The following is a 27,595-nucleotide window of genomic DNA, read 5'->3' on the forward strand; positions in this document are numbered from 1 at the left end:
CTTACTCAAGGGATGAGGAGTGAGCACAAGTACCCTGTTTTTCATTGTACAATCATCTCTCTGGCAGCCTGGAGCCTCCTCGGCTTTCTACACTTCAATTAAAGCCCAGTTTAAGGCACCATGAGGCAATTCCTCCCACAGGGCTTTTTCAGATCAGGAGTGCAGGCAGCCTGGGAAGCTAGCTGTGATTAGATAAGTTCAAAAACACCACAAAGATACATTATAAAACATCCTGAATGAGGCAGAACAATGGAAGCCTCTTTCATAGGGGGAGAAAACTTTCAGGAAATGGAGGGACAGATTTTGGCAGAGCACTAACTCTGCCTCAACCCTGGAGCTAGACACAACACTGCCCCTACCTGCATTGCGGTGGATGCAAACTGGGGGCCAGCCTGCCAAGACAAGTTGATGCTGCTTCAGCACAATCCCCCCGCCCCCCAAAAAACCCTTAGGAAAAAAAAAAAATAAGCTGTGTTACATCCCCTGCCAATGTGGACCCCTACCTGAGAGAAACTTGTGAGAATTTCTCCTCCCCCTGGAGAAATTTGGTGAAATTGTCTCCCAAATTTCTCTGCCTACAAGTAAGGTGGAGAATTTCAAGAGGCTATTTGCGCACAGCTCTAATATATGCGTTTATAGCAGCTCACCCTCCCAACCCATGACACTTATGCTTTTTCTTAACACAAGATGCATACTGGTATTGGTTTACTTCTGGCATAAACAAAAAGTTCCTATGGTGGAATATACTGAAAGCTTTCCCTGCTACTTGCCAGAACTACATTTCTTCTCACTCCAGCAAGTGTGTTTGTGGACCCCTAGTCCCAGTAAAGGGGTCTGTAGCCTTGTTGTTGTTGTTGATGTTGTTGACATTTTGCAGTTGCTGGAGGGTGGAAATCTTGTCTTCAGTCTGAAATGCAGAGGTTCTAGGCCAGCAGCATACCTGGCCCATGTGTGCTGCAACATTAGTCGTTCTTTAACAAAGCACACTGTACAATGTCAAATATCATACAGTTGTTTTAGTGTCCAGGCTGTTTGCTCCTTGACTACTGTAAACGTAGATTATGGATTAACTTCTGAAGAGTAAAGTTTTCTTAATACTTCAGAGATGAAAGAGAATGCAGAATCAGAGGTTGCATTCACACTAGCACTTGATCAGTGGCAATTTGGTATTAAATCAGATGTAACTGCTACTGGAAACAGAGTAATTCAAGGATGAAAAGAGAAACTAAAGGGCAACTGTGAGTTTCTCTGGAACTTAGAACCACTACTACATTTCCTCCCAGCCACAAATAGTTAGTTTGACCTGTGGAAATAGTGTCTTTCATAGACTCTTAAGGGATCTGTCTATGGAGCAGGGCTATGCAAAATATTGTATTTATTTATTACATTTCTATACCATCCAATAGCCAAAGGTCTCTGGGTGGTTTACAACAATTAAACAATTACGGTGATGTGTGTTAATGTTAATGGTGTAATTGTAAAGTCATATGAACCATGTCTATTCTTCATTAATATGGTCTATTGCATTACTTTGTATGGCAGTGTGCTTGACCACTGTTTAGATGCACATAATGATATTTCCAGAAAAGTTTTTATCAATAGTACAGGCTTATATTTAACTTTTGCATATTGCTATGGCTTTTGGCAAAAACACCTACTATAGCTCTACTAGATCCTAACTTCTGATTTAACAGGGAGGGTGGACAGAGCAATGGTACATTTTTGTATTCTATTATTAAGGGAAGTCATACTTTCACTACTTGAACTCCTGTATAAGTGCTTAAGAAGCAGCCCTATCTGGTGGACAGAACGATTTGTGCATGTAGAAATATTTAAAATAGCTATGTTATTGGACATAAGACATGTTTGAATTTGTGCCAATAAATGAAACTGTGAGACTGTCATTATATTATTGTATAGCCAGGAGGGCTAGATACTTTCTCCTGTATTGCAACAGATGCTGTACTGGAAACCAAACTTCACAATTTGTTGTGTGATTGTGGTCATGTGGTTGTCTAACCTCTCTAATCTAGTTTGATTTAATCCTTCCCAGTCCTACTTATGGGGTTGATTTTAGTACAGTGAGATTCCTACATAAGTCACAAGGCCACAACAAGAATTTAAGAGATCACATCCATTGGGATAAACCTTGGACAACGTAAATCTACAATTATATAGACCAGTTTTATCTTAATCTTGACTCATTCTCACATTGGAAATGGATGTCAGCTAGATTGCTATTCCTTGTTGAGTGCCACTTTTAAAGTTCACAAAAGGCATTTTGATTTAATTCTCCCTTCCCAGATACATTAAGAAATAGCACTGTCTTATGGATTTCCATTTCTTTCTCTGTTGTTTTTTCCTCTCTGAAATAAAGCTTGTGTTTATTGGCTCTTAACATTAGTACGCAATTCCCCATGATAGTGCAATGTAATCGTCTTTGAGCTTACAGTCTATTGTAGTCCTGAACAGGACTACTTCTACACAGACACAATTCTATGGCTACCCAGTTTGCATAAAAATGCAAAGAAGGAACTATGTATATAGCTGCTAAAACATAGCAAACTCAGCTTTTAAGTACAAAGCACCTGTCCTCTAAAACAGTGGTGCCCTTGAATAGCTATGCATAATGACATTTTCATAATCTAAAGAACTATTTTGATTTATGTATAGTGCAAATATAGAGCTATACAGAAAGGTTATCACACTTCTAAATATTTTCTTTGTTTTTTAAAACTTTAGGATTCAAGTGCCCTGTTTGTTCCAAATTTGTATCTTCTGATGAAATGGATTTACATCTTGTGATGTGCTTGACAAAACCAAGGATAACCTATAATGGTAAGAAAGTAAGCTAATTACTACTTGTAGTACAGGAATTTGAATATTATTAGTTAAACCTTCCCAATTCGATACTTTTTTTAAGCTAGCAAGTACAGTGATCCTAGTTCAGAGGACATTGGTTATCAGGCAGATTAGAAATGTAATAAATAAAATAAATTGGTTACCAATGCTTAATCAACACTGAGACATACCCAGCTTTCTGCTGACCCTTTCTGCTGGTTATTTTTTCCATTTCCCACCTGGTGTTCCCAGATGCTCTTCCATTATTTGTATTCTTTAAAGGTCAAAATTACTGTACTTAGAAAACTAGTTGTCCATGTAACTAAGGGACTGTTTGGGCATGTAATCTTTGGTATTTCAGAAGTGGAAGTGATAGTCTTTTCTAGTTCCTTAACTTTTGTTGTATTATCTGAACCTGGATCTGAATGAAAGATTCTCATCCTCTGTGATAGCCGTGACTTCCCTCTTCCTACAATATGGCCGAAGTGAAGAATCAGAAGTGAAAATTGGTGGCATTAGAAATTCTGGCAACTATAGGTAACCTTTAAAGTGAACACAAACCGTTAAGTCTACAGAGAAGGTCAGAGGAGTAGACAGACTGTGAGCATGTACAGCAGAAAGCCTATCTAGGCTTAGAGAATAGGAGTTAAGTTCTTGCCTATTTTTTTGTCTGGCTTGATGTGCACTTACACAAGCTTCTTATCAGAGTACAAAAGTATTGTAAGAAGCTACTTTTTAATTTAATTATTTAAGAGAATTCCTAAACTACCTATAAATATTTTTCCAAATCTGGAATTATAGTTTATTATACCCAAACAAGCTAGGATTTGTAAGCCAACAACACACCCAGGTTTAAAGTTGACTTAGAATCCTGGCTAGTTTGGGCATAAGAAATCATAATCCAGAGTACAGACATCACATGATGCTCTCCCTTTCCTGGCTTGTTTAATTGCTTGCATCAAGAGGGGGTGGGTAAAGTGGGAGTGAATGGGCTGCATGCACAGCCAACAACGAGGAGGCATCAAAAGTAGCCAAAAACAACAAAAGTGATACAGCATCACAAGGGTGCCAATTTATTTTGTACCAATTTGCCCAGTGTTTTGGAGAATATCTCCTTCCTCAGGGATTCCCTGCACTGAATGTGCAATGATAAGAAATATTGTTTAATGCAGGGAGCCCCTGAGGAAGGAAATATTATCTGAAAAGTGAGCAAGTTGGCACAAAATAAACAGGTATCTGTGTGACCCTGTATCACTTTTGTTGTTTTTTGAATGGGCTGCGTGCACTAGCATGCTGTGTCTTCACACTTTGGTTTATATTGTAAGCTGTAGTTCATGGCTTAAAGTGATGTAAACTCCTCTAAGGCTGAATACCAGCAATAGTCAACAAGTACTGTAAGGAAAAGTTGAAAAGAACTTTGAAGAGAGAGTTCAAGAGGTTGTGAAATCAATAAGAGATGCCTGTGGATGGTGTGAGGTTGTAGAGCCCCCCTGCGTATCAGGACCAGGTGTTTTTGGAATCAGACTGCTTGGAAATGCAGCCCAAAGTGGATGGTTAACTCCATGAAAGTGATGAACACAGCCACAACTTACTGGAGCATTGGGGCGGGGGGGTGTAATTTGTGTTACAATATACAGAATGTCTAATAAGAGACCCTTTCAGTTATATTCAGTGTTATTTTCTAAAGTGTTCTATGGCATTTGTAGCCTTTTGCAATGATGCAAGGAGAATATATATGAAGTTGCTTGCTGTCTTTGCCTCAATATTTATGTGTTATGAATGTAATTCATGTTACTTTGCTTTTTTTTCTTTGAATTATTTTTCCAAACTACTTGTGAAGGTACTCAGTCTAGTGAAGGATGGTTCTCTGGGCTTATCCTCTGACACAGGAGGAACAAATTCAGAATATTGTGAGTTGTTGTGTTGGATAGTTGGATAGATGGATAGATGTTGCACATGCAATTTTATAAAGTGGATATTAAAACAGATCATACATGTATTGCTATAGCTTAAAGTTTGTAAAGCTACTATACAACCAATATAGTGTTTAGTATACTTAAACAAATCACTAGAAGACATATCAAACCAGTCCATTTATGCAGAGCACCAGCCTAGCCTATTAAGCCTCATCGTTGGCTCCGTGAATTGTAAATTCACCCTGGAACACAGGTAAAACTCTCCAGTAGTTCAATGTAGTTAAAGATGAGTAGTGATGAACAAGTGGAAAACTGTTCACCATTACTGATCTTCTCACTGAGGAACCCCTGAACAACTTTAGGATTCCCAAACAGTTTAAAAACCACTGATGTACATCAGCTTGAGAAAATCTCAAAATCCTTGAAATTGCTATAACAACCTTGTAAATAAGCCCACAAATGGTGACAAGCCTGAAAAAAATTACTGGACTTCTGGGAGCTGGCAGAGAAGGGATAGAGAGAGCTGCATTTTTATTTTTTTTTTGCTGGGCACAGAGGACAGGGCTTGCTTACTCAAGCAGCCTGCTTGGTTTCACTGCTGGGTGCAGAGGAGGGACAGAGCATTCCATCCTTCTCCACCAGCCCACTTATTCACCTGCATGCCATTCTTCGTTGCCTGTGGCTACCTAGGCTAGTACTTAAATACAAAACTGTGCTACAGAAAAATAGTAATTTTTTATATGATATACTTGTGAACTCATATAGCTATACAATTCAAAAATCAGATCCTCGCAGTTCTGATTAACATCTCCAATCTTTCTTACTTTCAATATTTCAGTATGACAACAGTGACCTTGTATAGATTTTAAGATGTAACATTTGTATATCGCTATTCCAATACATTACTAAAGTTAGGAAGAAAGTTTGTTATGTATATATGACCCAGTTGAAAGTAATAGTAGTGTCACAATGGCAAACTGAAACTCTTTCATTCTTTGTTCAAATCCTCTTTATATCTAATCAGTCTCGCTCTTTGTTTTAAAATGTCTAGGAATATAAAAGCTGACTGATGCTATTGGACTGCAGGTTTAGGGTTGGGAAATTGCCTCTCTCCTCAATATAACTTACCTTGCTTGAGAGACTAGTAGTCACAGCTATGAAAGGTCTGTCAACTCTGGTTTCTACCCTGGTAAGTTCCTTAGTCAAACAAAATTGGAACATTATCTTTAAGCCCGTTTCATTCACATACTGTGTGTGTGTGTGTGTGTGTGTGTGTTTCCTACCTATCAATCCAGTGTCATACTGTCTTACAGGTGTTTGTAGTTTTTATAGCATTGCTTATTAACTGCAATGCTTTGCCAAGCCACAATGTATGAATACTTATGGCCTGGCATACCACTCGTGTACTAGTGTACACAGCCTGCTTGCTCCTGCTTGGCTTTTTCTACCAGCGGGAGCAGCTAAACTAACCTGGAAATTATAGCTTACAGAGCAGTCCTATAGATTTCTACTAAGACTTAAGTCCTATTGAGTTCCATGGGACTTACCTGTACTTTGCATGATTGTCTGGCAGATAAATCATGGGTAAAGTCTGGTTTGTTGTTACATGCGAACCAGGTTGTTGGCTTCCAATTCTGACTTGTAGACAGAGTGACAAGCCAGGATCCCCAATTCAGATGACACACTAAGCTATCCTTTCCTGGTTAGTTTAGCTAATCTTGCTGGCAGGAAGAATGAAACAGGAGTAAAAGTGCTTCATGCACAAACACAGCACTCCTGAACAGTAAGCCAGGATTCTCCAGAATTCTTGCTTACTGTTACATACAAATCTGGCCACTATTTATTGACCATTGCATATAACAACGTGATAGCAGTTTGTGTTTACCAAATGCTGAGGGAAAATCTTAGTACACTTACATTCCTGATGAGAAATTGGAGGGATTAGGGAAATGGTAAAAATTCTCTTCATCGTTCTTTTCACCACCCAGGATGATTACAAACAACTGGCTTACCAAATGTTTGCATCCATGTCATGATATGTTTCCACACATTCATCAGTATTCACCAAATCTCAAAGGCTGAAGTGGGAAGTTTACTGTTATGTGCTGGAGGGCCTCTGCTAAAATGTCCTTTTGTTATGCAGAGTGCTTCCCCTGGCCTCCCCCCCCCCCCCGTCCCATACTCCTATGACCATGGAAGATAGACATGCTATACATATTTAGCAGAATGGAAAGACTATAGCACAAGTGTGTCTTGCCTGTGCAGAAAGCTGTCATGTTTCCACTGGAAACAAAACCAGCACCTGCCTTCTGTGAGCAGACAGCTGGTCACTGCCTCTTTCGCTGGTTACACAGATGTCAGGCAATGGTGCTCATGACCTTACCATTTAAGTAGCAAGATTTCCCATTTGAGTAGAGAAGCTTTTTCACACTTGACTCATGTTACTGTTCGCAACTCATAAGAGTGTGCCGGTGTTGTCTGTCACTATCAGTGCTTTTCCTAATGGAGTGGAGGGCAGGAACACTGCTTTGCTTGTACTCGGCATGAGGCGCTAGTGTGCCATGCACCATAGACATATAAATTGTTGCTCTGGTTTCCTTAAGGACAGGACTAAGTGTAGTCCATGCTTTAAAAAAAATTATTCTGCACTCAGAAAAAATGAACTCTGTGACTTGTATAAATTATACAATTTGAGCAAATGTGCTTAATTGCATAATTGCTTCTGGGTTTTAAAAAAAATGCAGTAGTAGTAATTCATTTAGAGGCACTTCTTCCTCTTTCAAGGCCATACTTAATTTTACTTTGTGTGATATGCTGATGTTGCACAGTGCAGTGAAGACCCCAAAAGGATTATTGCTGCCAGAAGCCTGTACAGGCTTCTTGAAAAATTAACATGGTATCTATAATGTAAGTGTTGGACTCATACCACTGATAATGAAATACAGCTTGGATGATGTCTCCCACACCTAATCTAGTATCTAACTGAAAGTTTGCCCTAAAAATCAATGGCTGACCTGTTGACTTCTATTATCTAACATTTTAAAACTCATTACTGAGAGGGAGGAGGACTCGTCTTCTAACTTTCCTTCAGAATTCTGGAGATGGCAGTGGGCTCCTGCCTTAGAGTAGTTGATGTTTTGAGAGTGATGCACTATAGTATGTGTCAGAGAACAGCACAAAATTCAAATACATTGCTCTAGGGCAGCTTCATTCCACGTTGCATGTATATTCACACACAGGCAAGGATTCAAGGTTATGAAAAGCTGAACTCTGTGCTTTGTACTTTTACAATTGGAGTCCAATTTCCATACACCAAAAGTTGGCAATACAGGAAGCACAGAATGTTCTTTTTTCCCTTTAACTCCTGGGATTCTCAGCACACCTTGATGGACTATGTGCAAACAGCTGAAGACACAGAAAAACATTACAGCAAAATTAAGTTATAATCCCACATTCTCCATGCTGGAGAAATGTTTTAATCTATTATTTGGAGCCAATATCATACTTTTAGATAAAAGTCCTTTGCGAGCCAGAATAAATATTTCAAATTTCTTGGCAGTGGCATAACACTGGGCAGCTAGGTACCTGAGATTTTTCTCCAGGTGCTGCATCTGTTGGCTTGCCATTTTTGGACGAGTCTTTGGAGGAGCATGAATGCAACTTGAATGAAACTTTCTGCATTTTGCATTTTTAGTTTGCGTTCTGAATTTAGTACAGTAAGAGTGAACATGAATGGGGGAGTTCTGCTGCAGTTGGGAGTGGACGTTCCTTTGAGATGCAAATTTGGGGGAGCCACAGGATGAAAGTACAGATGAATTTAACTTACTTACATTTTATTAGGCAACCAAGTACAGGTTATAGCTAAAGAACTGACAACAAGCAACTGAACAATACAATGCAAAATATTGACAATACAAAGTTTACACGAAGTTAAAATTCAACATACAGTATACAAATATTTCGTACCTTACAAGGCTATGTAAATACAGAAACCGCATTTCTTAGACAAAACAATTATTCTCGTGGGCTATTCTGAGTCGAGCTGCATTTACTGCAAATCTAGCTGTGTTAAACATAACAAACTTAGATGTACTTGACAACAAATATATAGTTCTATCCCTATCGTTAAGGGTACCTAGAGGTGCTAAACTTCTCATTAAATATTTATCTTGGATTTTATATAACTTGCAATGTAACACATAGTGTATAATACCTCAACCACTTGACTACCACAAATACAGAAATGTCCCCTAGGGATGTTCTTGTGTCTCCCTGCTCTAATGTTATTTTTCATTGTCTGAATGCGCAGGGCTGTAAAGGCCCTGCGAAGGAAGGGTGACGTGATCTCAGACAGATATTTCTCTTCAGGGCAGGGAAACTAGAGGAGAATCTTTGTTGCTTGTTCAGTCGTTCACTTGTGTCCGCCTCTTCGTGACCCCATGGACCATAGCACGCCACGCCTTCCTGTCCTGCGCTCTCTCCCGGAGTGTGCTCAAGTCCATATTCATTGCATCGGTGATGCTATCTAGCCATCTCATCCTCTGCTGTCCCCTTCTCCTTTTGCATTCAATCTTTCCCACCATCAGGGTCTTTTCCAGTGACTTCTCTCTTCGCATTAGGTGGCCAAAATATTTGAGCTTCAGCTTCAGTATCTGTCCTTCCAATGAGCACTCAGGGTTGATTTCCTTCAGGACTGACTGATTTGACCTCCTTGCAGTCCAGGGGACTCGTAAGAGTCTTCTCCAGCACCACAGTTCGAAAGCATCAATTCTTCGGCACTCAGCCTTCCTTATAGTCTAGCTCTCACAGCCATACGTTACCACTGGGAAAACCATAGCTTTGATTAGACGGACCTTTGTCGGCAAGGTGATGTCTCTGGTTCTTACTATGCTGTCTAGGTTTGCCATAGCTTTCTTCCCAAGAAGAAAGCGTCTTTTAATTTCATGGCTACAGTCACCGTCTGCGGTGATCTTGGAGCCCAAGAAAATAACATCTGTCACTGCTTCCATTTCTTCCCCTTCTATATGCCAGGAAGTGATGGGGCCAGATGCCATGATCTTCATTTTTTTAATGTTGAGTTTCAAACCAGCTTTTGCACTCTCCTCTTTCACCCTCAACAAGAGGCTCTTTAGATCCTCTTCGCTTTCTGCCATTGGGGTGGTATCAACTGCGTATCTGAGGTTGTTGATAATTCTCCTGGCAATCTTAATTCCGACCTGTGATTCATCCAACCCTGGCGTTTCTCATGATGTACTCTGCATATAAGTTAAATAAGCAGGGCGACCATATGCAGCCTTGTCGTACTCCTTTCCCAATTTTGAACCAATCGGTTGTTCCATATCTGGTTCTTACTGTTGCTTCTTGACCCTTGTACAGGTTTCTCAGGAGACAGGTAAGGTGGTCTGGTACTCCCATCTCTTTCAGAATTTGCCACAGTTTGTTGTGATCCGCACAATCAAAGGCTTTAGCATAGTCAGTGAAGCAGAAATAGACGTTTTTCTGGAATTCTCTTGCTTTCTCCGTGATGCAGCGAATGTTGGCGATTTGATCTCTAGTTCCTCTGCCTCTTCAAAACCCAGCTTGTACTTCCGGTAGTTCTCGGTTCACATGCTGCTGAAGCCTAGCCTGTAGGATTTTGAGCATAACCTTGCTGGCATGTGAAATGAGCGCAATTGTACGGTAGTTTGAACATTCAATTCCTTCTTTGGAATTGGAATGTAAACTGACCTTTGCCAGTCTTGTGGCCACTGTTGAGTGTTCCAAATGTGTTGGCATATTGAGTGCAGCACTTTAACAGCATCATCTTTTCGGATCTTAAATAGCTCAGCTGGAATACTGTCATCTCCGCTAGCTTTGTTGTTAGTAATGCTTCCTAAGGCCCACTTGACTTCACTCTCTAGGTTGTCTGGCTCAAGTTCAGTGAGCACATTATCATGGCTATCAGGGACATTAAGATCTTTCCTGTATAGTTCTTCTGTGTATTCTTTCCACCTCTTCTTCATCTCATCTGCTTCTGTTAGGTCCCTGCCTTCTTTGTCCTTTATCATGCCCGTCTTTGCACAAAACATTTATTTGAGATCTCCTATTTTCTTGAAGAGATCTGTAGTCTTTCCCATTCTATTATTTTCCTCGATTTCTTTGCATTGCTCATTTAAGAAGGCCTTCATGTCTCTCCTTGCTATTCTCTGGAAATCTGCATTCAGTTGGGCATATCTTCCCCTTTCTCCCTTGCTTTTCACTTCCCTTCTTTCCTCAGCTACTTGTAAAGCCTCATCAGACAGCCACTTGGCTTTCTTGCATTTCTTTTTCTTTGGGATGGATTGGGTTGCTGCCTCCTGAACAATGTTACGGACCTCCGTCCATAGTTCCTCAGGCACTCTTGTCTATCAGGTCTAATCCCTTAAATCTATTACTCACCTCCGCTGTATATTCATAAGGGATATGATTTAGGTCATACCTGACTGGTTTAGTGGTTTTCCCTACATTCTTCAATTGAAGCCAAAATTTTGCAATAAGAAACTCATGATCTGAGCCACAGTCAGCTCCAGGTCTTGTTTTTATTGACTGTATGGCTTCTCCATCTTTGGCTGCAAAGTACATAATCAATCTGATTTTGAAATTGACCATCTGGTGATGTCCATGTTTAGAGTCGCCTCTTGTGCTGTTGGAAAAGAGTGTTTGCTATGATCAGCGTGTCTTGGCTCTTGGCAAAACTCTATTAGCCTTTGTCCTGCTTCATTTTGTGCACCAAGGCCATGCTTGCCTGTTATCCCGGTGATTTCTTGACTTCCTACTTTAGCATTCCAATCCCCTATAATGAAGAGGACATCTTTTTTTTGGTGTTAGTTCAAGAAGGTGTTGTAGGTCTTCATAGAACCAATCAACCTCAGCTTCTTCGGCCTCAGTGGTTGGGGCATAGACTTGAATTACTGTGATATTGAATGGTTTGCCTTGGTTTCGTGCTGAGATCATTGTATCATTTTTGAGATTGTACCCCAGTACTGCTTTTTCCGCCCTTTTGTTGACTATGAGTGCTACTCCATTTCTTCTAAGGGATTCTTGCCCACAGTAGTAGATATAATGGTCACCTGAATTAAATTAGCCCATGTTTGTCCATTTTAGTTCGCTGATTCCGAAGATGTTGATGTTCAATCTTGCCATCTCATGTTTGACCACCTCCAGCTTACCTTGATTCATTGATCTTACATTCCAGGTTCCTAAACAATATTGTTCTTTACAGCATCGGATTTTCTTTTCACCACCAGACACATCCACAGCTGAGTGTCCTTTTGGCTTTGGCCCAGCTGCGTCACTCTTTCTGGCACTACTTGGAAATTCCCTCTGCTCTTCCCCAGTAGTATATTGGACACCTTCCGACCTGAGGGGCTCATCTTCCGGCGTCATCTCTTTTAGCCTTGTGATACGTTCCATGGGGTTTTCTTGGCAAGAATACTGGAGTGGGTTGCCATTTCCTTCTCCAGTGGAACACATTTTGTCAGAACTCTCCACCATGACCTGTCCATCTTGGGTGGCCCTGCATGGCATAGCTTATGGCTTCACTGAGTTACCCAAGCCCCTTCGCCACAACAAGGCAGTGATCCATGAAGGGGAGAGGAGAATCTAGGTATCCTGATTGCTTCAACGTCTAATCTAGCATAATATTCTTGCATCTGTTCTTTAATTAATTTGCAGCTTTACTCTATATCACTAGATGCTAAAACTATAGCATCAAACCCAAGTTTCTTCAGACTTGCTTCATATCTTGTTAACCAGAAATTTTTAGAAGTAAAGCTTCTCTGCTCTGCTACACAGTGAGTTATAAGAACACAGCACACCAAATAGAGTATATTATTGGCATTCTCTGACTTCTGCCTTTATATAACTGGCAGATGTACCTGGTGGGAGACCCAATGGCATTCTTAAAAATTTATTATGTAAAGACTTTAGCGAACATAGCTTTGAAAAAACCCATATCTCTGCCCCATATGTAATCTGTGAAATTACCTTTGCAACAAAAACAAAAACAGCCGGAATAACTAGGTTACTTCCTTTGGCTTTAGCAAATTTTAATAGTTCTGGCAGATTTCATAAGCCAGGATGGACAAGTATCCAAACAGTGAGTTATAGGCCTAAGTCCTCCAAGCGGTTTGTCCATATTCTCAGGCAGCACAAGCCAAAAGGTATCTATATCATGACTAGGTGTTGCACTAGCCCTGTCCATCTCAGACTCTGTTAGAGCAAGGGCATCCAAGCCAGCACTGATATAAGCAACTTTATCTGCAAAATGTCTAGCAAATTGCTAACAGCAGGCCTTTGAGGGTTTTACCTGCTGTATTATAGAGCCTACACCTGAGAAGCCTTTAACCACCTGAAAGAGCTCCTCTGGACAACACTGAACAGATGCAGTGGTGGCAGAGAAGTGAGATTTCTTTGCCACCATCACAGAATAAGATTGCAAATGGATTCTTACCTGTGTTCGATTGTATTCGTTACAAGTCTTCCACCATTTGTGCTTTAATTGTCAACATAGTCGTTTCATCACTCTCTGCTCTTCAGAACACCAAGGAGCTGACACAGTTTTACGACTAGGTCAAGGACGTTTGGGAGTGACCATATAGATATCCCAGGTCATCTCCTCATTCCAAGCAGTGACCAGGAGCTCAGCAGGACTGCCAGCTAAGCCTGCAGGAAAATCCGCCAAAGACGTCAGAAACCCATCCAGATTCATCAGCCTCCAGTGGCAGACAATCAAACTCAGTCCCCCGCCCCTGCAGAGGTTACAGGTAGCCTGAAGATCAAAACTGATCAGATAAATCTGTCCATGCCAATGGAGTCAGTACTGGCTCCCCTACCCACAGATCATTTTCTCCCAATCCAGCACAGAAAAGCAGGTCCAAAGTGTGCCTTGCCACATATGATGGGCCAGATATGATCTGAGACAGGCCCATGGTTGACATGGTGGCCATGAAATCCTGTGCTGCTCCTGACAAGGCAGTCTCGGCATGAACATTAAATCCCCCAAGACCACAAGCTCTGGGGTCCTCAATACTATGCTTGAGACCACCTCAGTCAGCTCAGACAGGGAGACTGTTAGGCAGCAGAGTAGGCGGTAGAATCCCAATCATGTCTCGGATGCCCAGCACCACATATGAACTCCCCAAACTGGCTGACTATTAGATGGGGTATCTGACCAGGGAGATGGAATCCCTATAGATCAAGGCTACCTCCCACCCCTCTAGTTGAGCTTGGTGCTGCATAAGAAGCCCTGGTGGACACATTTGGGAGAGACTGATCCTCTCCATTCATCCAACCAGGCTTTAGTGATACAGGCCAAGTTGGCGTGCTCTTCAGCTATAAGATTAGAGGAGATAACACCCTTTTCCACTAGCCTACCTAGCACTCATTAACAACACCTTCAGGCTAGAGGGGACTTTAGGCATGGCACCAGAATGACTGAAGTTAGGAAGTGGACCGGAAGGGGATAGAGCACGCAGATGTCTCAATCACCTTCCCCTCAGCCAATTTTACTAGCCGTATTGGGAATCCCACACACTAAGTAAATCTAATGTGGAAACTTCTCTAAAATGAGGAAGCTGGTGAAAAGGAAGTTAAAAGGGGGAGTTGAGGATTTAATCCCTTCAAAATGCTTGGACATTACTCAAAACCACAATAATAGAAGCCCAGCTAAAATATATAGCACAGGTTAGGAAAGGTAGCAGCAAGTCCAAGAGGTCACCGGCATGATTAACGAGCAGTGTTAAGGGAGCTATTAGAGAAAAGAGAGTTTCCTTCAGAAAATGGAAGTCTTGCCCAACTGAGGAAAACAAAACACAAGAACAAGCTTGCACAAAGCTTGTGCGATGCAAGCAGACAATAAGAGATGCCAAAAAAAGCATTTCGAAGAGCATATCGCTAACAATACCAAGGCCAACAATAAAGAATTGTTTAAATATATTGGAAGCAGAAAACCAGCTAGGGAGGCAGTTGGACCATTGGATGACAAAAGGAGTACTGAAGGAGGACAAGGAGATTGCAGAGAAGCTGAATGAATTCTTTTCATCTGTCTTCACTGCAGAAGTTATAGGACAGATACCTGCGCCTGAACTGATGTTTTCAGGAAGGGAGTCTGAGGAACTGAGGCAAATTTTGGTGACAAAAGATGTAGTTCTCAGCCTTATTGATAAATGGAAAGCAAATAAATAATCAGGCCCAGATGGTATCCATCCTAGAGCTCTCAAAGAACTCAAATATGAAATTGCTGATCTTCTAACCAAAATATGCAACATGTCCCTAAGATCAACCTTTCTACCAGAGGACTGGACGATGGCCAATGTAACACCAATTTTCAAACAAGGATCCAGGGAGTATCTGGGAAATTACAGGCCAGTTAGCTTAACATCTGTTCCGGGTAAATTGGTTGAAGGCATTATTAAAGATAAAATTAGTAAGCATATAGAAGGACAAGCCCTGCTGAAAAAGCATCAACATGGCTTCCACAAAGGTAAGTCCTGTCTTACTAACCTTTTAAAGTTCTTTGAGAGTGTCAATGAACATGTAGGCACGCGTGATCCAGTAGACATTGTTTACTTGGACTTCCAAAAGGTTTTTGACAAAGTCCCTCACTGAAGACTCCTGAACAGACTTTGCAGTCATGGACAGGTTTTCTTATGGATCAGTAACTAACTGGTTAAAGGACAGAAAGAAGAGAATAGGTATAAATGTTAAATTCTCCCAATGAAGTGAAGTAAATAGTGGGGTCTCACAAGGATCTGTATTAGGACCAATGCTTTTCAACCTGTTCATAAATGATCTGGAATTAGGAGTAAGCAGTGAAGTGGCCCGCTTTGCCAATGACACCAAATTATTTAGTGTGATTAAAATAAAAAGGGATTGTGAAGAGCTCCAAAGGGTTCTTTCTTGGAAAATGGGCATCTAAATAGCAAATGCGGTTCAATGTAAGCAAGTGTAAAGTGATGCACGTTGGGGCAAAAAAATCCTAACTTCAACTATAACTTGATGGGATCTGAGCTAGCAGTGACCAGCCAAGAAAGAGATCTTGGGATTGTGGTGGACAGCTCAATGAAAATGTCAACCTATGTGGCACTGTAAAAAAGGCAAACTCCATGTTAGGCATAATTAGAAAAGGGATTGAGAATAAAACTGCCAGTATCATACTGCCCTTATACAAATCCATGATTTGTGTAAAGGACTCCTTTACACAGCGCACAGTTAAACTATGGAATTCACTACCACAGGATGTAGTGATGGCAACCAATTTGGATGGCTTCAAAAGGGGGTTGGACAAATTCCTAGAGGAAAAGGCTATCAGTGGCTACTAGTCTTGATGGCTATGTGCTCCCTCCAGTACCAGAGGCAGTGAGCCTATGTACACCAGTTGTTGGGAAACATGGGTGGGCGGGTGCTGTTGCGCTCATGTCCTGCTTGTGGGTTCCTGGTTGACAGCTGGTTGGCCACTGTGTGAACAGAATGCTGGACTAGATGGACCCTTGGTCTGATCCAGCATGGCTCTTCTTATGTTCTTAAGCTTTTTGCCCCTGAGAAGGTAACTGAAATACTTCTGCCATTGGAATGGATAGTTCCACAAATATTAATGAGATGCTAATAAAAAGTCCACAAAATACCATTGAAAAGATTTAAGAAAAAACAGTGTCTTTTTTTGTATGTGTAAGATAATTTTGCTATTTAATCTTTGTCGGCAAGAAAGGGCCGAAGTATTTGTATGTACTTACGAATGCTCTTACAACAAATGCACAGTGATAGCCCTCTGCCTTATGTGATTCTGCTGGATAGGAACTACCTAAAATGTCCTATACTTTATCAGTTTTTAACCTGAGAGTTCATTCAGAGGATATCCTAAATAGTGTATGCAATTGCTGCAGTCTTATGACTGTTGGGAACTGCACTTGACGGCAGACACTGAGCCTTATCTTTCACTGCATTTATGCAGTGGTTTGCATTTGATAGCCCAAAAGAAAATCCAATGCTGTAAAGAACAATATTGTTTAGGAACCTGGAATGTCAGATCAATGAATCAAGGTAAGCTGGAAGTGGTCAAACATGAGAACATCGACATCTTGGGAATCAGCGAACTAAAATGGACAAGCATGGGCAAATTTAATTCAGGTGACCATTATATCTACTACTGTGGGCAAGAATCCCTTAGAAGAAATGGAGTAGCACTCATAGTCAACAAAAGGGTGGGAAAAGCAGTACTGGGGTACAGTCTCAAAAACGACAGAATGATCTCAGTATGAATCCAAGGCAAACCATTCAACATCACAGTAATTCAAGTCTATGCCCCAACCACTGAGGCCGAAGAAGCTGAGGTTGATCGGTTCTATGAAGACCTACAACACCTTCTAGAACTAACACCAAAAAAAGATGTCCTTTTCATCATAGGGGATTGGAATGCTAAAGTAGGAAGTCACGAAATCACCGGGATAACAGGCAAGCATGGCCTTGGTGTAAAAAATGAAGCAGGACAAAGGCTAATAGAGTTTTGTCAAGAGAACACACTGATCATAGCAAACACTCTTTTCCAACAGCACAAGAAGCGACTCTACACATGGACATCACCAGATCGAAATCAATATTGAAATCAGATTGATTATGTACTTTGCAGCCAAAGATGGAGAAGCTCCATACAGTCAGTAAAAACAAGAACCGGAGCTGACTGTGGCTCAGATCACGAGCTGCTTATTGCAAAATTTCGGCTTAAATTGAAGAACGTAAACCATTCAGGTATGACCTAAATCATATCCCTTATGAATATACAGTGGAGGTGAGTAATAGATTTAAGGGATTAGACCTGATAGACAGAGTGCCTGTGGAATTATGGACGGAGGTCTGTAACATTGTTCAGGAGGCAGCAACTCAATCCATCCCAAAGAAAAAGAAATGCAAGAAAGCCAAGTGGCTGTCTGATGAGGCTTTACAAGTAGCTGGGGAAAGAAGGGAAGCGAAAAGCAAGGGAGAAAGGGGAAGATATATCCAACTGTATGTAGATTTCCAGAGAATAGCGAGGAGAGACAAGAAGGCCTTCTTAAATGAACAATGCAAAGAAATGGAGGAAAACAATAGAATGGGAAATACTCGAGATCTTTTCAAGAAAATCGGAGATCTCAAGGGAACGTTTTGTGCAAAGGCATGATAAAGGACAAAGAAGGCAGGGACCTAGCAGAAGCAGATGAGATGAAGAAGAGGTGGAAAGAATACAGAGAAGAACTATACAGGAGAGATCTGAACGTCCCTGACAGCCATGATAGTGTGGTCACTGGACTTGAGCCAGACATCCTAGAGAGTGAAGTCAAGTGGGCCTTAGGAAGCATTACTAACAACAAAGCTAGCGGAGATGACAGTATTCCAGCTGAGCTATTTAAAATCCTAAAAGATGATGCTGATAAAGTGCTGCACTCAATATGCCAACAAATTTGGAACACTCAACAGTGGCCACAAGACTGGAAAAGGTCAGTTTACATTCCAATTCCAAAGGAGGGCAATGCCAAAGAGTGTTCAAACTACCGTACAATTGCACTCATTTCACATGCCAGCAAGGTTATGCTCAAAATCCTACAAGCTAGGCTTCAGCAGCATGTGAACTGAGAACTACCGGAAGTACAAGCTGGGTTTCGAAGAGGCAGAGGAACTAGAGACCAAATCACCAACATTCGCTGAATCATGGAGAAAGCAAGAGAATTCCAGAAAAGTGTCTATTTCTACTTCATTGACTATGCTAAAGCCTTTGATTGTGTGGATCACAACAAACTGTGGCAAATTCTGAAAGAGATGGGAGTACCAGACACCTTACCTGTCTCCTGAGAAACCTGTACGAGGGTCAAGAAGCAACAGTAAGAACCAGATATGGAACAACCGATTGGTTCAAAATTGGGAAAGGTGTACGACAAGGCTGCATATGGTCGCCCTGCTTATTTAACTTATATGCAGAGTACATCATGAGAAACGCCAGGGTTGGATGAATCACAGGTCGGAATTAAGATTGCCAGGAGAATTATCAACAACCTCAGATACGCAGACGATACCACCCTAATGGCAGAAAGCGAAGAGGATCTAAAGAGCCTCTTGTTGAGGGTGAAAGTGGAGAGTGCAAAAGCTGGTTCGAAGCTCAGCATTAAAAAAAACTAAGATCATGGCATCTGGCCCCATCACTTCCTGACATATAGAAGGGGAAGAAATGGAAGCAGCTCCAAGATCACCGCAGACGGTGACTGTAGCCATGAAATTAAAAGACGCTTGCTCCTTGGGAGGAAAGCTATGGCAAACCTAGACAGCATAGTAAGAACCAGAGACATCACCTTGCTGACAAAGGTCCACATAATCAAAGCTATGGTTTTCCCAGTAGTAACGTATGGCTGTGAGAGCTGGACTATAAGGAAGGCTGAGAGCCAAAGAATTGATGCTTTTGAACTGTGGTGCTGGAGAAAACTCTTACGAGTCCCTGGACTGCAAGGAGGTCAAATCAGTCAATCCTAAAGGAAATCAACCCTGACTGCCCATTGGAAGGACAGATACTGAAGCTAAAGCTCAAATATTTTGGCCACCAAATGCGAAGAGAAAAGTCACTGGAAAAGACCCTGATGCTGGGAAGAATTGAAGGCAAAAGGAGAAGGGGACAGCAGAGGATGAGATGGCTAGATAGCATCACCGATGCAATGAATATGAACTTGAGCACGCTCCGGGAGACAGCGGAGGACAGGAAGGCGTGGCGTGCTATGGTCCATGGGGTCACGAAGAGTCAGACATGACTTAACGACTGAACAACAACAACAAAGCATCTTATAAGAGAACATAATTGTTTTGTAGATTAGCTGCTTGATTCAGTAAAGCAGGCTCCCCCCCCCAGTGCTTTCTGTCAAACTGTGTTCTGTGTTTCACACTTTATATATCTAAAAATACATTTAAATACCAAGTTAAGATTTTGTTTACATTGAATACTAAATATGTAATGCATCTTTTGCAACATGGAGTTGATGTTGTATGAGTCAGTAGCAAAGAAAACTCTGGATATTACCGTGTTCTCCAGTATCTTAGACACCAGATATAGTTGTAGTTTGTGCCTGCCTTAGATTTTCTCCAGGGTTATGAATCTGTGATAGTGCTACTTACACTGGAATGAGATTTTTTCCTATCTCAAACAAATATATTTCTGTTAATTATCCCTGTTAATCTGAAAACCAAACAATCCATTTTATCATGCAAGAGGACTCTGTGCGTGCGTGTGTGTGTGTGTGTGCGCGCGCACACGCCTATTACCATTATTTATTTAAATTTGCATAAAAGCAAGAGCAAAGGGGTAGAAAAAAGGATGTTGAATAAAAGAACTCCAAGGCGTTTCGGACCCTCAGGTCCTTCTTCAGGGTACTTTGTTAGAATGCAATGGTATCATTTTCTCCATATTCTCAGTCTGGAATATGGAATAAATGATATCCGTTGCATTCTAACGAAGTATCCTGAAAAAGGACTTGAGGGTCCGAAAGGTCTCAGAGTGTTTTTATTAAACACACTTTTTTCTACCCCTTTGCCTTTGGCATTTCTGGCAATTCTTGTGGGGTTCCCCCTTTTGTTGGCTTTCAGTTTGCATAGGCATGCCTAAACTATTGAGAGAATCATAGAATCATAGAATAGAAGGGTTGGAAGGGGCCTATAAGACCATCCAGTCCAACCCCCTGCTCAATGCAGGAATCCAAGTCAAAGCATCCCTGGAAGAATCCTTTGATTATATGAATTGGAAACTACCTGCTGTGCCATGACTGAGAATAGTGCCACTTTGCATTCTGTTTAAGACAAGCAGCGCTAGTCTGTATGCAAAAGAATAAATAGGAGGAGAAGCCTATCAATGGCTACTAATCATGATGGCTATATATTAGGCCGGTTCACATATCATGATAAGACATGCTGAAAATAAGCTATGCTGGGTTGGTTGCTCAATATCTAACCCATGTTACTCCCTACAGATGATCAGGCAGTTTGCCATGACTTGTTTCCCCCTTAGTCCTCCTGCCTGCTCCCGGCATGTATCCCATGGGCCTTTGTGGCACAACAGCCCGCTCCACTAATCAGTGCAAATGCACTCATTAGCGGAGTAGAGGGGGTTTTGTGCATTTTTTTCATCTTTGGGGAGATTTGCACACATGTAATATTGAGTGGGACGGTGCTATTGTACTCATGTTCTGCTTGTGGGCTTCCCATGTCCATCTGGTTGGCTACTGTGCAAACAGAATGCTGGACTAGATAGGCCTTTGGTCTGATCCATCATGGCTCTAACACTCTTAAATGGACACAAATCTGACATCAGAAAGGGTAATATTCAGAAATGAATGGGAGAACATTTCAGCCTTCCAGGTTACTCTGCTGCTGACCTTAAAGCAGCTATTCTTGTAAAAAGGAAATTCAGGGTCAAACTTCAGTGTGAAATAGCTGAATTACAACTTGCCAAGACCTTCAGTTCTATCATGACTTGAATCAAGATAATGGATGTTTATCCATGACATGTATTAACTAGCTTACCAATGCCAGGATATTTATTATCAACACTACTTTTTGAATGCCTCTAACATAATTGTCACTCTTTGCATTTTGTTTCCCTCTAAACTCAGTGCTTCCAACTCCCGCCCAAACACGTACGTACGTGTGTGTGTGTGTGTGTGTGTGTACATACCTGTCTATCTGTCTGTGTATAGACACACACACACACCAACATAGGATAACACAGCATGAATCTGATGCAGTGAACTCTAGTCGGTAGAAGCTTATGCCATAATAAATTTGTTAGTCTTTAAGGTGTCACAAGATTCTCGTTTCAACAAGTTGTAGCCTTTTGCATGCAGAGTTACAGTTCACATTTAAATAGAGGTGAAATCTAGTGTTTCTATAATAGTATCTACTTAATTATTATATAGTGGCAAAGTTACAGAGGTTTTAATCTAATGTGTTAACCTTACTTTTCAAATACATAATTATCTTGGCTGCATTCTACTGAGGAGTTGTATATAAAATCCAACATAAAGAGAAATGGTGAAACACAGCACTTGGCATCCACAATAAGAACAGAATGTCTAAACAGTTTGTGCACAGAGGGAACTAAATTGGAGTAATTAGGAGGCTGTGCAGGTTTTACCATAGCAATCTACAACAAAATACTTTAAGCCTTATAGGATTACATCTAGTCTTATCCCATTCTTCAACAAAGAAACCTTAAAGGGAGACCCCTTGTGAAATTGTATTAGTGTGTGTTTCTATCCATGATAGTGAATTTACCTGTTAAATACTGTCATCTGCCCATGGTCAAATATTCTCAAATATTCTATTAACCTAAGAATGCTACTGTGTACATTTTCACTATGGTGTCATTTTATTAGGAAGGGCAGGAATGAGGGCTGCTTGCCCCCTGGTCCTGCAGTAATTAGGGGCAAACTCAGCAACAGCGTCTCCTATTTTATCATCTGCTATAACTGTAGACGTTTCCGAAGGGGAACACAAGCATTCATCACTGGCAAAGCTCAGTGCCTGGAGCCACCAATGACTCCAAAAGATTGGACGTAGCTATTGAAAAAATTGAAGGTACTGATTGAAGTAAAACAGCCAAGATACTGCTGCCAATGAGCTGTTACATTATGGACCAATTTGATAATTTGGCCAATCAATTGACCAAATATTTTCTGATGGTCAACTGCCCAACTCAGTGTTGTTGAATGTTCACTGTTCTTGTCTTGTAAACACTGAGCTTCGCATGGAAATGTCACAGACTATACTTTTTGCTCTTAGGGAGCAATCCTATCAGGCTAGGCAGCCACCTCTGAACTCAGAGATGACCACCTACCTGATGCAGGGCGGGCGGAGCACTCCTCCATGCTCCGTCCACCCTGTATTCACGGCTAGATGGCTGATTTCGGCTGACTAGCCACTGGACTTCGGAGTGGTGGGAGGGGGGCCAGACAACACATAGGAAGCATCGTAATGGCACTTCCATACTCCCAACCCCCAGGAACGCCCCCTTTTGCCCTGCTCTGTGCTGCTCATCGAAGCGTAGATCCTGGGGATGATCTGTGCCACCTACAAGGTGGGAGGGGGCAGGAAGGTGGTTTTCCAGGAACTGATCTTGGAGTGCAGGCTCCGAGGTCAGCTCCCGGAAACCCAACAATCCTATGGCCATCTAGCCACTGTCTAGCAGCCATAGGATTGCGCCCTTAATGGCCTTTTAGCCCAATTCAAAGTATATTTCATGCAGCTGATGAAGTCGGCCCTAGTTAGTCTTTAAATCTGTTAGTCTTTAAGGTGACACAAAACTCCCTTTTGTGTTTTGCAGTTAACCCTAGTTAAGTTGCACACTATATTTCCTGTGCTGGTGTCCTATCTTCAAAATAATTTGTTGTTGTTGTTCAGTTGTTAAGTCGTGTCCGACTCTTCATGACCCCATGGACGCCAGGCCTTCCTGTCCTCCGCTCTCTCCCGGAGTGTGCTCAAGTTCATATTCATTGCATCGGTGATGTTATCTAGCCATCTCATCCTCTGCTGTCCCCTTCTCCTTTTGCCTTCAATCCTTCCCAGCATCAGGGTCTTTTCCAGGGAGTTTTCTCTTCGCATTAGGTGGCAAGTGTCTTTTAATTTCATGGTTACAGTCACCGTCTGCGGTGATCTTGGAGCCCAAGAAAATAACATCTGTCACTGCTTCCATTTCTTCCCCTTCTATATGCCAGGAAGTGATGGAGCCAGATGCATGGGGCAGGACTTGTTAGTGTTACCCCCTCATGTAATGCTTTCAGCATAAGAGAAAGTTTGTGTGAAACGCCCAAGTCTTTTCTAGAGGAAGGGTCAGATGAGCCTGTAGAAGAGGAAAGGCAAATCCATCACAGTATGCTGGGCAGGATATTGATAGAGGTTAAGGCTCTGGGTCTGGGCATTCCCCCAGCAGACACAAGCCTCCATCTTTCAAACCATTTCCCCTTATAAATAAGTATTAGCAGCTGACAATCAGAAATTGTTGGTTTCTCTAGATGCTGCTTTTGAACAGTTAGTACAGAATGGGTAGATGGAATCAGCTGGTCCCTTAAAGTTAATAACTCATAGACTCTGGTTCTTCTTGCAGATGAGCAACACATGTGCTGAAGTTGTATGCTATAGCTCTACCCCGGGGTACTGTAATGCCTTCAGAAGGGGCAGTCCAACCTGAGAGTTCCATAGATTACGAGTTGGAGAGCATGCCCAAGATAAATATTGAGACTTCAGCAGCTGCATAAAAGTATTACAGATACGTGTTTTAATTTTTTTGGCTAAAGCCTTATTGACCCAAATAAATGGAGTTCAGGATCAGATACAAGGGGATAAGAAAATGGCATCCTACCTAAACAAAATAGCCTTAATGGTGGCATATGTTGGCACACAACATCTAGCTGAAACACTGAATTTTCACCTGATAAGTACCTTGTGAAGGAGGGGAGTTCTCTTTGAACTGCTCAACAAGCTGCTCACAAACCTAGCAGAGGAAATAAAAGGCACCTGTCTTTGGCCATGCCAAAGTGTAATTCTTCTTCAAAGTCTCTGTGCATCAGACCTAGGAGAAGGGGGAAAGGCCTCTGTATTTGGCCATGCCGAAGTCTAATTTTCATCCGGACTACTAAACACCTTGAAAACAGATTTCACATATCCAGTTTCCAGCCATATCAATAACTATATCTAGATGATGTTTATATTACACACACATATCACCAGAATACCAGGCTAAAGGGTACAAGGGACTCAACAGGATTTACCTAGTCTAAGCAATATCAACACCCACAGAATAAATACAGCTGACCCACACTCCTCAATATACCAGTTGACAGATCATAGATACCGTGTCTATGAGTTACATAATAGAATGTGTAGGATTCTCCAAAGAAAAGTTGCAGTATTTCCCACTCCAGAGCAGTAGTGTAGTGGCAAATTCAGAAGTGCAGGGTCCCTTCATGACAGTCACAGCCACACCCCCTCACACCCATGCCCCCATCTAAAATTATACAACCCTGTAAGATTATACAATACAAATGAGCTTTCAGTCACTTTGTTTGGGGTATCTGGTAACCCTAATTCAGAATTATTAAAAGGTCTATTTGAAAAGAAAATGCACACACACACACAAAGTCATGTCCAGCAACTTGCTAGAAAATATTTGGTTAATCATAAAATCATAGAATAGTAGGGTTGGAAGGGGCCTATAAGACCAACTAGTCCAACCCCCTGCTCAATGCAGGAATCCAAGTCAAAGCATCCCTGACAGATGGCTGTCCAGCTTCATCTTGAATGCCTCCAGTGTGGACTAAAAAGGTTAGTCCTTTTTAATTCAAGAAACATGTAATCATCATCATAGTACAGTTATTAGTAATTATTATTATGAAGAGACATTGCAACTAGGTGTGAAGCAATGCCCCATTACAATAAATGGAACTTAGTCTGCGGTGACCCACAACTCCTTTAAGGCTACAATGCTATACACACTTATTTGGGAGTAAATCCCATTGAACATAATGGTACTTACCTCTGAATAGATAAGTAGGATTGCCCTACAAGGCTACCAGCATAACTACACTCACTAGGGGTGTAAACTTAAGTCCAAATCAGCCCCCTGTCAGTAGCCGTGAATGTAGGCACTCGAGTGGTGGGTTAGGAACAAACTTTTACTGGAGATATAACAAACTTATAGCTCAAGGTAAGCTGGCTGAGGTCAGCATCACTTGGAGGAGGAGGAAGGGAAGATAGGAAAGTAGAGGGAGGAGAGGAGGAAAAGGCAGAAGGACCTCTCAGAGATCCCCTCCCACCATACTCGTATTAACCCTTCAAGTTCGGATTAAGTGACTCATGGCCCTAGTCCCTCCAACATAAACTCCATTGAGCACATTGGGACTTACTTCTGAGTAAACAAGCCTAGGATCCTACTGTCAACCCCAGGCCTCCTCTTGCACCTTGAAGGACAAACTTCATGTGCAAACAAACAGATGGTGAAACCTTTTCACTTCATGGTGCTAAAACATGATCCCCTGCTAACGTCTGCACATCAAGCCCACTAGAATCCCTCCACACATAAGCACGAACAACAGAGAATTATGGTGGCAGTGCCCCCCCCCACCGCCTGCTCCTGTCGTGGCCAGCAGCAGCAGCCATGAACGGGTGGCCGGTGCTGCAGGACAACGAGGGCAGCGCCAGGCACGCAGGCATGGAGCGAGGACAACCAGGAGGGTGGGGAAAGGGTCAGGAAGCTGAGGGGCTGGCTGGCTGGGGACGGTCGAGTTGCGAGGCATGGTGGCTGATCAAGGGGTGGAAGGTGGAGAAGCCGAGAGCTGAGGAGGAGAATAGGGGGTGCCAAGAGAAGGCTGCAAAGCTCCTTCAGGCTCCCTCTCTCGCCCCATTTGTCCGGCTGACTCTGCATGGTAGGCGAGAGGCAGCCACCAGTCACCCACACTCCCTTTCTCTGCTCCCTCCTCCTCCTGCCGCATCTGCCCCTGCAGCAGCAGCAACAGACTGCGACCCGGCTGGGAGCCGGCTCCAATAAACGTGCAGGAGCAAAGCCCCAGTACGATCCCCCAGCACTACACTGCTGCTGCAGAGGACATGTCAATAAAGAGACTGATGATGGAGGCAATTGCTAAGCTCCCACACACAGAATGTAGAAGCAGTTTGACTAGACCAAAGATGCATGGAGATATATTCCATAGTTACCCTAGGGGATGTAGGTGCTAGGCATTTGATCTTGTGGCCCATCACTTCAGAACTCTGATAATAGACCCATTTAGCTCAGGAACATGATAAGTACTGCAAAGTTCTTCAGCAGGCATAGAGTCCAGCTATTGGTCAACAAGGCTCATGCATTTCCCCCTGTGGCAGTTCTAGGAAGGCACTCAACATGATTTAGGTTGAACAAATAGATGTCAGGTTTGGCCCTGCAGACAATGATTTTCCAAGCTGCAATATATGAAATGACATCCACTTTAGCTGTACATATTCCCACAATTCCTAGTGCGTGGGACCCTTACTCCATCCCAGTCCTTGCATGTATATTTGAGTGAAGTGTATTTAAGTCTTTGGACTCCTCTAGTAAGGCTGTCTTAATTCTTAAAGCAATCTGTAAACAATCTAGTAAAGGGATTTATGATGTAACATGGAGAAGTTTCGAAGGATGGTGCAAGGTTCATACGTTATGTCCAACCAGAGTGAAAATTTGCTACATCCTGGATTTGTTTTCTTTGCAAGATGGACTTTAGAAGGCTAAATCAAACTCTTGACAGATACCTTGTATGTTTTTATTAAGTTTTCATTTATTCAAGAATTACTGAGTGTCTCAGAGTGCACGGTGCTTCAGAAGAATTTATCTGGGCGGTTGCTGGAAGAAGTGTGTTATTCCCAAAGGCAGTCTCTCTTCAACTTTTGTTATGCACTAAGCCTCTTGCTGGCCCAGAAGGTGTATAATTTAAACTAGATGCTATTTTGTGAAGTGGCACCTGAGACAATGTGAGAAGGACAACTCCAAAGAAAACATATGGCTGACTGTTGTACTTAATCTATCTTAGGCCACTCCTCCAATACCACTAAGAATTGACATAGAATTTGAACAAACCCTGGCCTAAAATCAATTCTGCAGGCCAGAGCATTGTCTACTGCTATTTTGTTCATGCAACATTTTCCATTTTTAAAAATGAGTTTGATTGCTGTGAACTTACCTATATTTGCATGAAATAATTCTACAATGCTTGCTGAATCTATACACTGGCTGTAGTACATAATAACAAAAACAAGATTTCTTAAAAATGTACAGACTTGTTAGGCCTGTC

The 27,595-nt window shown here is 41.9% G+C and overlaps 1 protein-coding gene across 1 annotated transcript in view; it reads left to right on the forward strand.

The window, feature by feature from the left end:
* Positions 1–27,595, forward strand: part of ZNRF2 (zinc and ring finger 2) — an 83,245-nt gene that overhangs the window by 38,477 nt on the left and 17,173 nt on the right. The window contains exon 2 of the mRNA XM_084858213.1: positions 2,743–2,838. Coding sequence (XP_084714339.1) covers positions 2,743–2,838 — 96 coding nt within the window. The remainder of the gene's footprint in view (positions 1–2,742; positions 2,839–27,595) is intronic.

This window comes from Heloderma suspectum, chromosome 5 (genome assembly GCF_057233095.1).
Source record: "Heloderma suspectum isolate Gila_16-S chromosome 5, 16-S_ref, whole genome shotgun sequence".
In the NCBI taxonomy this organism is placed as follows: domain Eukaryota; kingdom Metazoa; phylum Chordata; class Lepidosauria; order Squamata; family Helodermatidae; genus Heloderma; species Heloderma suspectum.